Raw genomic sequence first — 19,760 nt, forward strand, 5'->3', positions numbered from 1 at the left:
CAAGAACGGGCATCATAAAGTCAGTGAGAGTAAAAATAATGGTGCGAGCAGCCGGAGAAATACGCACATCACATGTCCAATGGGCCGTATACGCAATTGGAAGCCACCGCCCCAACTGGCTAGGATGCAGAGCTGTTAAATTAATGCCTGCTCGTAAGTTTTACAAGGAATTCAATTTTTTGCGCCACACCAAGTAAGACGAATAGTGGATACTTTCTTGGGCGTCGACCGCCCACACCTACAACTGCCCCAACTCCAGTTCGCCGTTCGCAGTTCCCAGCTCTGGTTCCAGCTCCAGCTTCCGCTTCGGCTGCCGTGCACACACACACGTTTGGCATTCTCCCAACGTTCTTTCCCTTCTTTGTTTCACAGCTCTTGTAGTTTTATTTAGCTGGCTTGGCTTTCGCTGAAAATTGATTGGAAAGTTTTACCATTAAATTGTCCTTTGCCGTAATCTACCATTTTACGTCACTCACATCGAGATTTCTGTTGCCCAGCCACGCAGTGCCCCGCCCGCTATGTGTGACATAAATTAAACAAAAAAAAATCATTGTATTGAATATTGTTTTTATTCATATATTAACAGATTTCTTAAAAATGCAATAAGTTTCATATGCATTATTTTCATTCCTTCAAATTAATTTATACAATTTTTGACTGCGTTTTCATTTAGCAAATAAACTTATATATAGTTTGTTTTTCATTATTTTGTTTTCTGCCTCTTCTTTCATTATTGTTTCACTTTTATCTCTGGCTTCTGTACACCGCTTTGCTGCTTTTATGCTGCATTTAGAGTTCTAATAAGTAGATGCTACATAGAAGTAAACCCAATTCATCAAAAAAACATTCACAATTTGTCGAATCTGCTTAGATGCCTTCATTTTTTACAGGGCATATAAGGTCTATGCGTACCTGTTGGTATTCTATTTACGTTGCTTGAGATTGAATTACATTTAAACTAAGTTCAGTATTCAAGTCTTGTCTGCCGGCCTTTTCGCTCCTTTGCCTATTATTAACATATTACATATGCGTATTAACAAGAGATTTTCTTAAGAATTGTGTTGTGATTCGAGATGAAATCATAAAAGGCAATTGAGAACAAACATTTGAATGCTGTAAATAATCATATTCTTTGTTAACAAATCTCTTTGGCCATGCTTTAACTACACATTAGCATAATAATAATAATAATAATAGTTATAATAATTATAATAATGTTATAACTTATATTATTTTATATTAAAATTTAACATAATTAAACTTTAGTCTTATTTAGTTTCCCCCATTTCATATGTTAGCATTACAAACTAAATAAATACATACTCGTACCATATCTGTGTATGAAAATTATAACTAATTAAATTTAATTTTTATGTGTACTTATCATAATTAAAACACGCTTTGTTTGTACCCAACAAAAAGTATTCTCTATTATGCGGGGAAGACATTTTAGTTTTTTTTTTTTCCTTTTTTTTCCTGTATAAAACTGTATGTTTTTCATATTCTCAATTATTTCACATTCAAACAATTATTCAGTTTTAATCGAGATATTTATAAAGTGCGGTAGTTATATTTAAAAAACAGCAAGATAGTGTATATGTAGTATATGCGGGAGACGCACTGATAGACTCTAGTGTTCCGAGCGATTGAATCATTCACACAAATTATTCACTCTTGGTGAGTAGCCGTCAAAGAGCGCCAAAGAGGGTCCTCTACGGCTCAAAGATAATTCATACACTCACGGGTTTCTGACAGCTTTATAGGGAGTGTCACTTAAGTGTAAGAAACACAGTTCTACAAGTACGAGATGCGAAATTTATTCTACTTTTAATAGCTATTTATGCATGTTTCCAATTTAATTAATATTTTCATTTTATGTTATTTCTTGTATGACTGTCTCTTTTTTTATATATACCTGCATTTGTCCTTTTACATAATTAATATCGTTCTTAGTTTTTCCTGTTAACCTTTTATTGTACAAATTAAATTTGGCATATTGATTGAGTAGGTCGAAATACGCTTCTTTTCTTTATCCCAGTTTATTGATTTATTGGTAGTACTTTTTCTCTCACTAGAGGTTTAATTAGTTCGCTTAGCTACTTACGTCAAGAATTTAATTTTAAATGCCTTTAATGCAATTTTGGCAGCCCTATGTGAGTTATAAGCTTTACATATATGTTAATTGGTGTGAATACACTCGATCCTAGACGTGTACCTTCAAGCACATTCGCAGTATGATTTCAATTGAAAGAATAATATGACTATAACTGCCTCTCTTCTCTCACGTTTTATCAACTGTTGATGATAAGTGTATTAGCTAGTCTTTGTCTTCTTTTCTTAATAGTCTTGTAGTTTTCCAAACGTTTTCAATTTATTGTCTGTCGGAACAATGGAAATCTTTTGCAAATATGAGAGCATTTGAGCTGAATCAGTTAGTCTGCTATTTATTGATGAATGAAGTTTAAATTTTCGTTGGTAAATAATCTGCATTCGTGCACTCAGAGAAAAACGACACATAAAGTTATTAAATGAATAGCAAAGAATTAATATTATGTTTTCGTAAAACTGAAATCTCTTTGGGTAATCCTTTTAAGTAATGTTCTTCCGAAGATAAGTTTAAGAAATGTTTAACTAGGACGAATATGAAAAATGTTTGCTTTGAACAAAACAAGCTCTACTTTTTCTCTGAGTGTATATGTTGTACGTGCATAAAGAGAACTATGTGCTGCTGGCCTCTTGTGGCATTAAGCTCCATTATAATTTTCCTTATTTTCCTGCTCATTTAACTTTTATCTCCGAACAGCAATCACAATTATTCAATAGCGGAAATCCCAGCGAAGACCTCACACAAAGCAGGGCCTGGCGCAACAATGTGCGGGCGTGAGGGGAGGCTTGCAAGAAGCTGCAAGGCCTTTAAAATTGATAAACACATATATATACATATATACATATATATATATATCTGTATTGTGTGCAAGGATATGTGGCTTATCCTTAATTTTACTTTCTGTTTGCCAAAGCATCGCTTCGTTCCCTGCATTGCCTTTGTTCCAGGCTTTGGCTTTGTCTGTACGTTCGTTAATTTCGAATATATATATTTAATTTAATTCTTAATTACTTTCAGTCAGAGAAACATTCTGGCAGCAGCGACAAATGCTCATTTTTTATTGATGCTCAGATAGAGGCATGCAGTTGAGATTATCTGCGACTGCATTAGAGAGTGGCAGGGGGCGGGTGGGGAGAATAGAAGCAGGGTCTTGCTTTGGTAATTACAGCTCGATGAATATTAATTAACACACCCACACACCCACATCCACATATTTCGTATATATATATGTGGGTTGGGTAAATGCTGTATACCCAAATCCCACTGTGCACAACCAACAGCACAAGAATCCCTAGACAACGAACACGCTAAAAGACGAACGACGAATACACGACGCGTAACAACGAGCAAAGAAGACGGCGAATTCGCAGACGGCGAGTTATCCAAAAACGACGATCAACGAGGACAGTGCAAAGCCACGAGGGCAACGTACTGGACGTAGAGCAGAAGATGTTTGCTCGTTAAGACGAAAAGTTCAACGCTGGACCTGTGTGGTATGAAGGCTGAGAACAAAACGACGAAACGACGTGTTACTTTGATTCGAATGATAATCATCCTAAGCAATACAATTTGTTAAATCAACAATACACTTGTTTATAATAAACTTTTAATATAAAACCCCACATTTTGGGCGCTCGTCCGAGATTGAGCAAGATTGAGCGAGATTGAGCAAGTGTGAGCAAGATTGAGCGAGATTGAGCAAGTGTGAGCAAAAGTGAGCGAGATTGTGCAAGATTGAACAGGAGTGAATAAAGTTGAAAACGATCTTACGTTACAACAACAATTGTGCAAAACAAAAAAAAAAAAAAAAACTATTCAAAAAAAAAAATGTCGTGCCTTAATGATTTAATAAGTGCTAGCTTACGCTCAAGCAAAAAAGGGAGCATAACTGCGTTGCACAAGTTCATCTTTGAAAATGAGGGAGACAGAAATAATCGCAAACGTCTACGCGAATTTTCTGGCTTCGAGTATACAGAAAATGACGCAGAGTATAGTGCGAAGAAGGAATACGCATTGAACAATTTAACGCAGGCTGACCTTGTATCAATATGCAACATTCTAGGTATAGAATATGTTCACGCAGATTTGCATGGACACATTTTTCGTAATCTGATGAAAAACAATTTGATGGAATTCAACGAAGTAGACGAAGAAGCAACTGACGACGAAAATGAAATAGAAGAGGAAGCAGACAACGCTTCATTCCAGACCGCTGACCTTCGAAATAGGGAAAACTCGAAAACTAGGAGAATTGCTGAAAATTACGAAATTGCTCCTCGCTTTGCGATCAGCTTTCGCGACGTGGAAGAGAGCATTCGTTGTTTTGACGGCACAAACACTATTCCAGTAGAAGTGTGGATAGAAGAATATGAAGAGCAGGCAACACTCACGCATTGGAACGATTTCCAGAAGTTTCTGTTCGCAAAAAAGGCACTTAAAGGAATAGCGAAACTCTTCGTATTGAGTGAGAGAGGTTTAAGCACTTGGAACTCTCTCAAACGAGCACTCTTGGCAGAATTCAGTTCAAGTGTAAGCAGCAAAGAAATTCACGAACAGCTCGCGCAGACGAAACGCAGCAACAACGAGTGTGTATTCGAATTCTTTTATAGAATGAAAGACATTGCTTCTCGAGGTAAAATTGCAGATGACGCTTTCATACAGTATTTAATTGACGGAATAGATGAGAGAGGTGGAAACAAATCCATATTATACGGTGCGAAAAATTTAAATCAATTCAAAGAAAAGTTGAAATATTATAAAACAATGATTGAAAAAGAGTGTCGAGTCGAAAAGGAAAAAACAAAGCGTAACGATTGCAGTGTTAAAGAAAGAGACAAAAAAGCTTTCAACGTAAGCAAAGATGCAAAAAAAGATGTGAAATGCTTTAACTGTGGTGAAAAAGGGCATACGTCTAATTATTGTCAAAATAAAAATAAAGGAAAAAAATGTTTCAGATGCAATCAATACGGTCACATCTCGAAAGATTGTGAACAAATTGAGAAAAGTGAGGCCGTAATATCAAATACACGCAGTTTGCAAGCCAAAAACGATTTATCCTGTAAAGAAGTATGTTTCTCAAATAAGAAATGTGTAGCGTTATTTGATACTGGCAGCAAATTCAATATCATCCGTGAAGACTTTTATTGTGAAATTGGCAAGCCGAAGCTAGAAATCTGCAATGTTTTTCTTATTGGATTCGGCAGTGAGCGCAGTGAGAATAAAATAAAACCAACTGGACATTTTAAACATCTAATTCTTATTGACGATGAAGAGTTTATACTTGATTTTTACGTGGTTCCAATTAAATGTATTGATGTCAAAGTTATTCTTGGCGAAGAACTATGTTTACAGGCTGAGATTGTATTTAGTCGTAACGGTTTACAAGTTCGCAAAATGTCAAACAGTGAAGAGATAAATATACTAAGAATTTGCCCTGAAGACTTCGACTGCGTATACGACATAGAAGACACAGCAAGTGAGTATGCTAAACAAGAAGTTCGAGAACTTATTTCGAACTATGAACCAAATAAGACGAAGACAACAAATGTAGAGATGCGCATTGTAGTAAAAGATGAGGCACCAATATTTTCACGGCCGCGCAGATTGGCGTTTACGGAAATGAGTATTGTCGATGAGCAAATTGATGAGTGGCTTGAAAATGGCATAATTGAAGAATCTACATCCGAGTTTACTAGCCCGATAGTACTTGTTAAAAAGCGCAATGGTTCAACCCGGCTATGCATAGATTATAGAAGAATCAACAAGGTAATTGTTAAAGACCATTTTCCTTTACCACTAATCGAGGATCAGCTGGATCGATTACAAGAAGCGAATATTTTTAGTACAATTGATCTAAAAAATGGATTTTTTCACGTACCAGTGGCAGAATCAAGTAGAAAATATACTTCGTTTGTAACACATCGAGGACAATATCAATTTCTGAGAGTGCCGTTCGGATTTTCAAACTCACCAGGTGTTTTTCAACGCCATGTTAACGCGATATTTCGTCACCTGTCACGCAGAGGAATTGCTTTGCCATATGTAGATGATATTATCATACCAGCCAAAAACGAGCTAGAAGCGGTGCAACATTTAAAGGAAGTTATTGGCACATGCAAGGAGTATGGGTTGGAGCTTAACATTAAAAAATGCAATTTTTTAAAGAAACGTATTCAATTTCTTGGTCATGTGATCTGTAATAAAAAGATATTCCCATCACCAGAAAAAATTGAAGCTGTATCTAAGTTTAAGATGCCACAAACAATAAAGCAGGTAGAAAGTTTCTTAGGCCTGACAGGCTATTTTAGAAAATTTATACCAAATTATGCTACAATAGCTAGACCTTTAACGGAGATGACCAAGAATAAAGCGAAATTTAGAATTGAAATAGCAGAAGAGAATTCGGTTAACTTATTGAAAAAGCTTCTTACTGAAAACCCTGTGTTAAGTATTTACAATCAAACGTGTGAGACAGAGGTACACACAGACGCATCGATTGATGGCTTTGGAGCAGTTTTATTGCAGAAAAGCCCCGAAGATTGTCAACTGCATCCAGTTTACTTTATGTCAAAAAAGACTACAGATGCCCAACGTAAATACAGCAGCTATGAGTTAGAAATTTTGGCAGTCATAGAAGCATTGACGAAGTTTAGAGTGTATCTTCTAGGTATTCATTTTAAACTTGTAACAGACTGTAATGCATTTGCAAAAACTCTAGAGAAACAAAGTTTATGCACCAGGGTGGCACGCTGGATTATGTTCCTACAAGAATACGATTATACAGTAGAACATAGAGCTGGCACAAGAATGAAGCACGTCGACGCTTTAAGCAGATACCCAGTAATGATAATCAACGAAGATAGTATCAGTATTGCTATGAAAGATGCACAAGCCCGAGACGAAAAGATAAAAGCAATTAAGGAAGTTTTAACCGATAAAAATAAAGCATACGACGACTACTTCATAAAATCAGGTATTCTATACAAACTTATAAAAGATGATGAGTTAATAGTAGTACCCAGTGACATGCAAAAAAGAATTATTGGCTATGCTCATGACAAAGGCCATTTTGCAGCAAAAAAGACCAAAGAGTTAATTTGCCGAGAATACTTTATTCCTAACCTCGAAGAGAAGATAAAAAAGTATATAGATTGTTGCGTTCCCTGCATTTTAACAAATCGCAAAAGAGGCAAACAAGAAGGGCTGCTACACCCACTACAGAAGGAAGACGTTCCCCTACACACTTACCACATCGATTTCTTGGGTCCACTTGAGTCAACGCATAAAGACTACAAACACATTTTGGCGATTATTGACTCATTTACCAAGTTTTGTTGGCTGTATCCAACGAAGTCTACTAATGCAAACGAGGTCATTACAAAGTTAACTAATCAAAGTATTGTATTTGGTAACCCAGCATTTATCATTACGGATAGGGGCTCTGCCTTTACTTCGCAAGATTTTGTTAAATACTGTGACGACGAAGGCATAAAACTAGTTAAGACAACTACAGGCCTACCAAGAGTGAACGGTCAAGTCGAGAGGCTGAATGCTATAATTATTTCAGTACTCTCAAAATTGAGCATTGATGACCCAACAAAATGGTACAGACACATCAACCAAGTACAGCAGGCAATTAATTCGACATTTTCCAGAAGTATTGATGCGACACCTTTTGAGCTTTTAGTTGGTGTAAAAATGAAAACAAAAGAAGATCGGAAGATTCGAGATATAATCAATAAAGAAACAATAGCTTTATTTAATGACGATCGAACCGAATTAAGAGCAAAGGCAAAAACACAAATTTTAAAAATTCAAAATGAAAATAGAAATACATACAATTTGAGACGAAAGCATGCAAGACGTTATAATGTTGGCGACCTTATTGCCATAAAACGCACACAGTTTGGTAGAGGCCTAAAATTAAAGCCTAAGTTTTTGGGGCCCTATCAAGTCGTTAAGATTAAGCATAACAACGCGTATGATGTCCAGAAAGTAGGTAATTGCGATGGGCCGAAGAATTCTGCAACGTGTGCCGAATATATGAAGCCATGGTCCATTGGCAGCGATGATGAAGATGACGAGGAAGCATTCGGGCCGAACGCTTAGTCAGAATGGCCGAATGTGGGTTGGGTAAATGCTGTATACCCAAATCCCACTGTGCACAACCAACAGCACAAGAATCCCTAGACAACGAACACGCTAAAAGACGAACGACGAATACACGACGCGTAACAACGAGCAAAGAAGACGGCGAATTCGCAGACGGCGAGTTATCCAAAAACGACGATCAACGAGGACAGTGCAAAGCCACGAGGGCAACGTACTGGACGTAGAGCAGAAGATGTTTGCTCGTTAAGACGAAAAGTTCAACGCTGGACCTGTGTGGTATGAAGGCTGAGAACAAAACGACGAAACGACGTGTTACTTTGATTCGAATGATAATCATCCTAAGCAATACAATTTGTTAAATCAACAATACACTTGTTTATAATAAACTTTTAATATAAAACCCCACATATATACATACAAAGCGAGATACGGCGCGGATATCTCCTTGGATATGTCTACTTTTGCCCTTGGCAAAAGGGTGGCAGTTGCAAGGCGCTGAGCGTAGGGGTTGGGGGGGGCTCTACACTGCATTCATGCTACATAATAGAATTGTCATGATGTGCTCCAGCGCGGCCAGCAGCATCAGCAGCACCAGCAGCATCAGCAGCAGCAGCAGCAGTAGCAGAAGTTAATGGCGTCCCCAAGATGAGGAGCATGTCACGCTCGCTGAGCTGCGACGAGCAGCAAATGTGCGGCAAGCACTTAAGACTGAGTCCGGATTGGGGGATGCGGTGGGGCGAGGTATCTGGGTTGGGGTATGGCAATGATACCTATAAGCACCCATAGATCGCAATCGGAGGCGGCAACAGAGCAATCGTAGCTGTGCGGAAGCCTTTGAATGTGGCAACTGCGGTGCCTGCACATAATGTGCCCGGCCATTGCTGGGCGTGGCATCAGCTGCTCCATTTGGTGCTTTGTGTTATTAGAGGAGCCACTAGCTATGTTTGTTTTGGTTATGCTCCGTGGGAGTGCCCCGTCCGGGAGTCTTCAATATGGCACACTAACTTTCAGCAACAGTTCAAGGAGTTGGGGTCAACTAATCGCTCGCTGTAACCTGCCGCTGCTGTTGCTGCCGCTGCTGTTGCTGTCAACTGTGTGTTTTTTTGTTCGTTTATTTGCTTGCCACGCCCAGTGCGCCCGGCGCAATCACGTGACCATCGACTTGAGGCCTGAGCACGCCCCGGGGAGCTGTCAAACGGCTGCGCGGCTGTTGTCTTCGTTCCACTGAACTAATTTCAAAAATTTTGACCGCCTTCCGCCTTTCCCCCGGAGCCACCCGCTCAAAGTTTTTCGTTATAGCTGTTGTTATTGCTGCTGCTGCCAAGCTAATTAGAAAAACGCAAATCCTCAAGCAGCAATCGGCGAAGTAACTGACGGAATGACGCACCGCCCGGCTGACCAGTCTCCTGGCAATGAGAACTCTGGGCTGGTTATCTGAATAAACACAGTCCAATGTTTTATGGGGAGTGAGTTTCGTTTTAAAAATTAACATAAACTAATTCTGTAGCTGATTTGAATAAGGTAATGGGGCACTCGTTGTTCTCATACCCTGTAGCCTTTCACTGTGGGGTGTGAATATTCTAGCCAATGTGTATAACGGGCAGAAGGAAGAACTTCGAGCCGTGTATATGAGAATCAACCTGATATCTCAACACATTTGAATAAAATTGATAAATATCGATGGTATGTAGACACAGTTTATGACCTCTCCCGCCACATTTCGGTTGCAGGGTATCTGTTAGTTGTTGTTGTTACTTGAAATTGCCTACAGTACACGTCTAGGATACATTCATACAGACTTCACGCTGGAGAGAGGGAAAGCTTCTAAACTAGCTACGAGTCGAGTGGAGTACATTTAGTTATATATATGTATATGTGAAGATGAAGCAAGAAGTTACCTCGTTCAATGGACAGAAAGACAGACAGACTAACAGGCCGACAAACACTCAGGTGCTGACGGCTGACGTCTTCTGTCTCCCCATCTGGGGGCTGGCTGCTCAGTACCGGGTTTCAGTGCTGGCCCCAGTCTCTGCCTATAGCTATACGAGATGTCCGTCCGCATCTGTGTAGGCTACCGGTACGCCGCCGGCACCGCTCGCATTGAAGCTGCTCAGCGAGGCGGGGTCGTAGGTGGCGCTGGTTGTCATCAGCAAGTTGTTGCCCAGCGCCGCGCTGGTCACGGGCAGATTTAGGATCTGGAGGCTGCCAACGGCCGCGGAGACGGGCACGCCCACCAGGCTGGCGTTAAGCAGCTGCTGCTGCTGCTGCTGCTGCTGTTGCTGCTGCTGCTGCTTGTTGCGATTAGGATCCTTGAGGATGCCGTGCGGCTGCCGAGGCAGCGTGGCCGTTGTCAATGGCAGGGCCGTCGTCATGCTGCCATTGAGCGTGGTGCTAGTTGTCAGCGTTGTTGCGCTCAGATTTACCGGATGCAGGTCGTGCATGATTTGCATGGATGGCGTGCCGCCGGCTGAGGTGTGATGCGTAACATCGGGCGGCGGCACGCCCACTACGCCGCGCAATATACCGCGGCGCAATGTGCCCGAACCGCCCACAGCGCTGCCATTGCCCATAAGCGTGGCACCTCCATTGCTCGCCAGCAGCGCCGCCTGTGAGGTCACCGTAATGGGCATCGGCTGCAGATGCGCCAGCGGCAGCGGCGGCCCACTGAAGTCCAGTGTTGCCGGGTATTCCTGAAATGAATAGAGTAGCATAGAAGTTGGCAATTAAAAAAGGTTCACATTGTAAAAGCCGCTGCCCTGGCCAAGGCCTGATTCATAATTATGCATAGCTTTCGCTCTGGCTTTAAGACGAATTTCGGTCTCAGTTTTCGTTTCGTCAAAAGTTTTCTCATTTGTGCATAAAGTGGGATGTGAGCCCAAGCCCAGCCTTTGTTATGCCTGCGTCTTACTCAAGAAGACTCCTTTGCCTTGCTACCTCATCGGGATAAAGAGAATTTATAGCTGTGAAATGGATAGTCCTATTTTGCTCTGGAGAAGGCCCTAAACTTTATTTGTATTATTCTATGAAACGATTAAAAATGAAAATATATTTTTAATGTGACAAGATGTGGTGTGAGTCGAGCTTTGCAGTTTTCAAGTGAGATCAACGCGAACCCTTGATGCGTTCTTTTAAAATTGGGAATTTATCTTTATTCTATCTGTCAGTTTTGTTGAGAAAGGACTGGCCGTCAGGAGTAACAATGTGATAATTGTAAATTGTGCGTTGGCTCGTTTGAAATGTCGCTACACAAATTGCAAACGTATTTGAACCCCCATTTTGGCGTTTTCTAGCTGCTTTTTGTTGCAATTGCTGTGCATTGAATATGTGTGAGTACATGTATAAAAGTTGTGGACAACTTGCAAGTTGCAAGTTGGTAAAAAATGTGCTGCATTTTTCGTTGGATGTGCTGCAAGTTGCCTTAGTTGGAAATATTATCTTCTACTTCGATTGACATGACACTTTGTGTCAGTTTGGAAATTGTTTCGCATGCTGGGGTCCAGTTGGGTCCGCGCAAAAGTATTTGCCGTAGTTAGACCGAAGTTTAACGCCCGGCACAAGGCACACGGAACACGGAGCTGTGTTAACTTTTAAGTTGCCTGCTACGAAAAACTTCAACTTGGGCGGTGACTTGCGTGCCTAATTGGAATATTGGAGACAGCACCAGCTTCTAAAGAATTGCTCTCTTTCTATCCGTTTTTTTTTTTTTAATCGAGAACAAATTATGTAAGGAATATGGGGCTGTGGCACATAAAGATGTATCGGGGTAACCTACACACACACAGACACACAGACACACAGACACACACACTGTGCCCGGCCCTGATTAACAGCGAAACTCTGAAGGTCTGGTAGTTTAGCCTAAAAGGACTTGAGTATACCAAGGCGAACATTTTGTATCAGTTTACAAAGTTAAATTGTCTTTAACGGAAACTTCGAGCTGAGCTTTGGGTGTTGGCCAGGACTGAGCCAGAGCCAGAGGCAGAGGGCCAGCAATTTGTTGCACTAGCTGAATCAGCATAGGCGGCGGTAAAGGGGTTTCTCTATAAAACTTTGGCGGCTTGTGCCACTTAAAGGTCTTTGTTGTATGTGGCAACTCGCGTGCGCTAATTCTGCTGGACGGGTTTGGGTTGGCCGGCTCATTATTGTCGTTATTGTTAAAGTTAAAGCCAAGGAGCGGCAAGGAGTTCATTTTGCGTAAATAGAATATCAAATGTATATGACTGCGCACCCCAAGGACTACGTAACCGAGGCGCTGCCACTTTTAGAGCCATCAAACTTTACACATTAAAACCGGCGAGTGCGGCAGGCGCCAGGGCTACGCGCCGTGCCTGCTCTGAAATTAAATTATGGACACTACTGTGTGTGTATTTGGTTATTTATTTAATCGACAACAGCTCTGCTCTGTGTGGGCCTTGAATTTTAAACACGACACAAACATACAGTGCGTATGCGGCATATACGAGAAACTGACTTTCGACCGGCTGTCTCCGACAGGCCAGACACGACTCGAAGAGATTCTAGCTAAGTGAGACAATGCCAAGTGCCCGAAGCCCGCACAAAACTAATTGAATTTCAAACTGTGCAAAACTCGCTAACAAAGTGAGCCATAGTTAAGTTGGACGACGCCACTCAGCACATGCACGTATCTGCTCCCAGATGGAGCTGGAATCCAGTCCAGAACCCAAACCTGCCATACGACGCCCACGCCCAGCTCGGACATGTGTGTGCCGCATATCTAAATGGGACAGCAGCTCACAGCCAGCATTTAACTTAGCAACTATATAGTTGGGCAGGGTCTAGATGTGGTCCAAACTTTATTTTTTGTTGCCTTCGTTGTTATTGTTGTCGTCATCAAACGGACATGCAGAACGCAATTGGCAATAAAATACAAATTGCCGCTTAAATAGTTACATGTGGGTCCAATGGCATCCAAACACGAACTTGGGCGTTGGCCAAAACTGGCATACGTAAGTATACCCTGTACTTTAACAAGCAATGCTTGTATTCAGACCACAGCGTTTTGAGCCTAAAATTGTATAGGTTTTTACCTTAGTTTAATTGGGGTAGAGTACAATATTTTTTTTGGTCTGAAATGGTGTCATTTGGACGCTAAACTTTTTATTGCCTGACCTTTTAGTGGACAACTTTGGTGTTAACAATTTGAAATAAACAAAGCGAAAATTGTATGAACTTAAAATTGAATTTTTTCATTTGCAATGGGCGAAAATAAAAATGCTGCAAGGCTCAAAGGAAAAACTGGGCTAGTTTAACAAGACTTTCCAGCTGTTAACCGTATTATTGCCTATGTTTTGGGTCTTTTGCAGCCGTTTCTATAATATTTGTGAGTGTTGGATGGCAGTAGAAACAATTCAACACTTTTTAATAAGCCGCGCTGTGCTTGCATATTGCGTATGCGCCGCATGGGCCACCTCGGCTTATAGCTGTGGCAATCAGTTAGCCACATTTGACCACGCATTGCCTGTCACTGCAAACGGGAGCATCGTGTGAATGTGAGTGAATCTTTTTGCTTGCTGTCAGGCATGCGATTGAAATTTAATTTGATTTACTACTATAAATTGTTTTTATTCATTTAGTTTTGTCTGAGAAGGGGATGGAGGGTTTGCGCAGACATCTGTGCACCGAAAAGTAATTTAGTGCTAGGGAAAATGTTTTAGAAAAACCGCAGCTGATACAAATGTTGTGCCTCTTCGTCTCTATTTCCTCTCTCTCTCTCTCCTTCTCTTTCTTTCTCTCTCTCTTTCTATCATTGTCTGTCTCTCTTTCTGGCTGATTTGTTGCCGCATGCCGAGTGCTCTATATATTTTGTAATTTTTCTAATGATGTTTATCAAATAATTCAATTTGGCTTCACAAAAAACATTTCTTATGTGTGGCAGAAAAGGCTCGCACGAGCATGTCCACACACACACACACAGTCAAGAGGAGCAAGAGGACCCTCATACACACGCACACACACACACACACACACACAATGCCATTGTTGGCCAACTAAACCGAAATTGAATTTTTCTCCCTCGTTGACTAAAAACCGCAAACAAAAGGTTTTGTGTCCCATGCTGAATGACTAACATGTGCAATGCCGCAGCGCGTTGGGCGCGTGAGGCGCAGGGGGCGTCGAAAGCCTGCAGCTCTCCTCTGCTCTCTGATATGGCTAGTGATATTTCCACTGGGCGACTCTTCATCATTTAACTGTTATCCAGAGTAAACAAACGCCCGTTGCCGGGACTGGAATTGGAATTGAGTAACTGGCCAAATCGCATAAAGCATAAAAGCCCATAAAAATGGTCAGCAGCTAGCATAAATATTATTACATTAGCCGCCATTAGGAGTGTATCTCAGTGTGTGTGTGTGTGTGTGTGTGTCCCTTGCAGCTGGCGACAGCCCTTTGGGGATCCACAAGAGTTGGCTGCTAACTGCATTTCGTTCGTATCTAATTTATACAATTATTGGCCTGGCAGCGCCATAAAATGCCAGCTGACAGTCGACAGCTGTGGGTGGACGGGCGGGTGTTGGCAATGCCAGGACAGCGGGACAAGAGTGTCAGCCGCATTGAGTGTCGTCTTAACTTGTCACATTTACACCCCTTTAGAAGCAGCAGTCGACAGCGGCAGCAGTGATAAAAAGAAACAACTAAGATTGGTCTAGTCGGACGTATATGACTAGCAAATACCCTGAACATTGCACCAAGTTTCCTTAACAAAAATTGCACACGAAAGCAAGCCCCTCCTCTCTTCTTTCCTGATTTATAATTAACTTTCAAGGCTTATTGCCTGATCTTTATGAACTTTGAGTCTACATGCTAACAGATAGATATGGCTAGATCTGCGCAGCTCCTCGTCCTGCTGAAGAATATGTGTACTTCGTGGAATCGAAGACGCCTTCCTCTGGCTGTTGCATACATTTACTCAAAATCATTATACCCTTTGTACCCATTTTCAGTGGGTTTAAGGAATAAAATATACATATACACATCCTCACCTAAAAAGGAACGATGGCAATAAATTTGGAAAATTGATTTTCCCATGTTTATTGTGAATTTGTGGAATTTATATTGGGTTAGCCTAATGCGACACAAAGACGCTGCTCTCTGGCATTTTTTTGGGGCAGTCGAGCCCGGTCAGAAGATCAATGCTGGCTGGCTGTGGCGTGCCACAAAATCTGGCAATAGTTTGAAATAAGGCATGCCGCATACATATTTGAAATGAAAATCATGCCCCAGTCAAGTTGGGCGGCAGCTCTTTATGAGTGATGCGGCGCAAAACTTTGTTGCATGTAATGAAGCGAGGCACACATAACAAGCGGCAGCTATGCAACATGACACAAGACAGCACATGGGATAAATTGTGAGTTACAATACGTGGAGGTTGTCTGTCCTCATAAACGTCGTACTTGCTGCTTCACACGCTGCGTATGCGTAATATTAAATTGTTGTCTTGAGAAAATAATGTTTACTTTTGCAAGTACAAACAGCAGCAGCAACAGCAGCAGCACAAACAACAACAATGACAACAAAGCAAATGTAGCATACAACTTCCCAGCTGCCCCAATATCCCACCTCCATTTTATATACCCCTCCTGCTGCCTGCAGCTTAATGCTTTTGAGTTTGTCATTTGTCTTTACAGCGTTGCATGCGGCACGCGGATTATAAAAGTCGAACCGAGTTAACTGGCAGCCATTCAGCTGCAGCGCACATTGGCAGCTGCCACATGGCAGTTTAGCTGCCGTCTCGCAAGCCTGATCGTATATATATATGTGCATATATGTAGATAGATTTGCTAGCGTATATAGTACACTTGAAAAAATAATCAGAACTAGGTCTAAGTCTTAGTATGCTGACCGAGTTCAACTTAGTGAACACTCTATTTAATACTCATCTTAAGCATATTCAAGAAATTAAATTTCAAGATCCCAAACTGTAAAGCATGTCTGTGTAACTAGACTATAAACTTGTTTTTTCTCTTAGTGTATGCATGTGCATAAGTATATGTGCATTGTCCCTCCGCTCATTGCCGGTCACAGAGCGATGCAAATGGAGTGGGATTTGCTTAGGGCTGACTGCCGGGCAGGGTGTGTAAGTGTGTGTGTGCGTTGTCCGGGCATCGTGCATAAAACTCCAACTAATTGCGCTAACTAATCCCTGGCCGTGACTAGCCATAAGCGGTGCAGCGGGTAGCGATATTAAGGATCAAGGCAGGCAATTAACATTGCATTGCAGCTGCAACTAATCCCGGCGAGTCTTAAAGAATCGCCGACGCGTGACGCGGCAACTCAGACGGAGATAAGGAAAAGAAACTCTCAGTTCTACTCACCATTGGCGGATACGACAAATATCTGTCGCTGTTCATGTTGTAATAGGAGCCATCCGTTGGCGGTGCTGGCGATGGGGACGGAATATAGACGCCCTTGCTGATGAGCATCTGATCGTCGCGCGTCATGTGGCCAGCGGCAGCGGCGGCGGCAAGCGCGGCTGCGTGCCCGTTGTTATGCCGCGGATGTGGTAGCGTGCAGGCGTTGACTGCAAGTGGAGAGAGAGATAGCTGTCAATTAGTATCGTGTAAGGTCAGCAGGTTACAGGTAGCGGGAGGCTTTGACCTTTGCATGAATCGAATTGAATTTTTAATATTTGCTGCGAACGCTTCCGTTGCCAAGGCCCGTTCCATTAATGTTGTTGTTGTTGTTGTTGCAACTACAAAAGCGCTTTTCAGCACAACTAAAGCCTGGCTAGCAGCACAATTTCAATTTGGGTGCTGCAAATGACACATTTACAGGGCCATTTGAAAAAAACCAAAAGGCAAAGACTTTGGCTGAAAGGGACACACACGCAAACACACATGCACACGCACACCACATTGAGCACTGGAAATGCACACACGTAGCCTCCATTCGGCATTGAGCTTCCCTTTTGGCAGGCATGCGTGGCGCCCCCACGTAGGTGCAACATTTTGCTGCTTTCTGGTTCATTTGGTGTGCAAACGTTTGGAAGTGAATAAAACGAGTGCCATTAATTGCAACGAATGGCCGAGACAGGTGATAAGAGGCAGGTGTTGCGGCGATAAGCCCAATGGGCAAATCGTTTCGATACACTTGCAACAAAGCCAGTTGCCCCAAAGCGTTAAAGTTTCGCCGCCGATTGCATAGTATTTATGGCATCTACTTATCACAAGACAAATTGTCTGGTATTTTTGGGGCTGCCACAATCACACACGCACACCACCCCCTCCAACTGCGAGCCCACATTCACAGCGCTTTAACCACTCAAAACTCGCCGAGTTCCAAAGAGGCTGTCATTCGAAAAGGCGTGAAAGCCACAAACGTAACAAATTTGTAATTTTGTAAAATAGACTTAGACAAAGAGCCACACTCGCACACACACACAGCGATACACAGCCGCACCCGCACTTATACACACGCACGCACACACACCTACTAGAATATACAAACGTGTAGCTCAAGTGCCAGCAACGCTCAAATGTAGGCAACAATAATTTTGTTAAGAAACTTGAGGAAGCTGCGGCTGTGGGAACAATCTACTCGAAGCAAGAACACGGAGACAAATCGAAGACGCCCGGGAGTCTGCCACACGCCGTCAAGGAAATGAAGCTCGAGCAGATGGAGAGGTAACTGGAGCAGGGGCAGGGGCAGGGGCAGGAGCTGGAGATGACGCTGGAGCTGTGGCTGAGCTGCTTACGGGCTCCCATGTTCATTTTGTGGCCTGTTTACTTTGCATATGCGTATTGAGTATGCGTGTATAATAGCAACATGGCGTAGGCTGGAGGGCACCTTCGAAAGGGGGGACGGGGGGTACTCATGAATTATTGATTTTTCGATCAGCAGCAGCAGCAGTCTTTCTCAGTTACAGCTAAATCAAAATCGGAGCACCGACAAAACAAAAAAATCATTATTGTACATGTATAAAGCGCGTTATTGGCCAGATCCTTGCAAGTGAACTATGCAGGCTCACACACATTCATACATCTGCACATATGTATATAAGTATATCTACATATATCTATATCCATATCTACATATCCACCCAGGTGGCATTCATTTGATATTAATAGCCTTGTTGAAAGGGAATTATTATGTCGAAAGCATTGCGCATGGTAAATAATAACAAAGTAAGGACAAGTTGCTTTTGGGTAGCCGAAGATTAAATACCCTTACAGCTGCATTCATATGTCAACTATTTGATCCGATGTTAAAGAGATTTTGCTTAAGCTGTGGGATAGGATCTATATCTTATATTAGTGCAATGCTAATAAGATTGGAGCATGGTAGAATATGTAACTGACCAGTCTAATTAACGTATCATCGAAGACAAAAAGTTTTGCTTTTAAAAACTTATTGACTTATTCTTTCTATGGCATATATATGATAATGGGGTTCCGATAGGCATATGTACAGTCTACATATTTCGCCTTTTATATTTCGCAAGGGTATACAAAATATATATTATATATATATTTTTATCCCAGGTCGGTTCTAAGCCGGCCAAGGCTATGGAAACTTGCTCAAAACTAGACTTTTCATTAAAAGTTGTATTTTTTTTTTGTGTTGTCGCATATTTGCACATTTGTAGTTCGGAAAATCGCCCGTAGATGGCCGGGAGCTTTTCCATGCGGCTGCTCATTAACAGGGTGGCGCGTTCTATGGTATCTCATTAAAAATGCGCTTCACAGTTTGCTTTTGGCTTAAATGCATTGGATGGGGATGCGAGGACGAGTTGTTCATCTATTATTTGATCTCAACTCAGTCAGCAGCAGGTGGCGACAACTAACAGCAACACAGATAGATGTATTTAGTATGTACGTACGTATGTATGTATGTATGTATGCATGTATGCATGCACATATATGTACAATTGTACATATGTATCCCGGCTGGGAGTCTGCCTCATGGCGCATTTTCGCCTGGGGCGCTTGTTTGAGCTTCAGCTTCCGGCAAGCATTTTAATTTTTATGCCACGAGGCATTTTTGTTTCACATCTTTTTCTTTCATTCCTTGTCGCTTGTCTTTGTGTTCCTGTTCGTGTTCGTGTTCGTGTTTTTGTGTGGCTTTGCTTGTTGTTGTTTGTGTTTTATGTGTTCCTTATTTTTTATTTTTTACCACGCAGCCGCATACATAATTACGCGCCATCTTCGTTTATCTGTGGCAAAGTCCTTGTCCCGGCGTCAAACGCTATCAAATATTGTTGGTCTTCTAATACCCTAACGAAGGGTATTTAAATTTGATCACGAAACGTGTAGCGCCTAATACCCGACTACTCAAAATATTTGTTAGACATCGACAATAATTTTCCATTAATCGCTCTCCTTTTTTTGTAGCTTGGTGCTTCTAATTCTCAACAAGTTTAGGCATCCAAACGGGAACAAGGCTTTGCCGTTCTAAAGTCGATAAAAAAAGTCTCTTAGCAATAGAACCGGGAGATTCTATACAACTAGCAGGAAGTACATATGCATATATATTTTTTATATAAAAAAATCACTTTTGAGGATTTAAAGGATATGCGACATATCCGCTG

General features: G+C 41.6%; 1 protein-coding gene across 5 annotated transcripts in view; it reads right to left on the minus strand.

Moving 5' to 3' along the window:
• Positions 1–6,156: 6,156 nt before the first annotated feature.
• Positions 6,157–19,760, minus strand: part of sns (sticks and stones) — a 63,379-nt gene continuing 49,775 nt past the window's right edge. For 4 of the 5 annotated variants that reach the window (XM_070209635.1, XM_070209634.1, XM_032437272.2 and 1 more), the window contains 2 exons: positions 16,549–16,754; positions 6,157–10,908 (listed from right to left, as the gene is read on the minus strand). In XM_070209635.1, the coding sequence (XP_070065736.1) occupies positions 10,258–10,908; positions 16,549–16,754 (857 nt within the window). In that variant the 3' untranslated portion in view covers positions 6,157–10,257. The remainder of the gene's footprint in view (positions 10,909–16,548; positions 16,755–19,760) is intronic. The other variant, XR_011416837.1, reaches the window with a different exon arrangement.

Source organism: Drosophila virilis, chromosome 5 (assembly GCF_030788295.1).
Source record: "Drosophila virilis strain 15010-1051.87 chromosome 5, Dvir_AGI_RSII-ME, whole genome shotgun sequence".
In the NCBI taxonomy this organism is placed as follows: Eukaryota; Metazoa; Arthropoda; class Insecta; order Diptera; family Drosophilidae; genus Drosophila; species Drosophila virilis.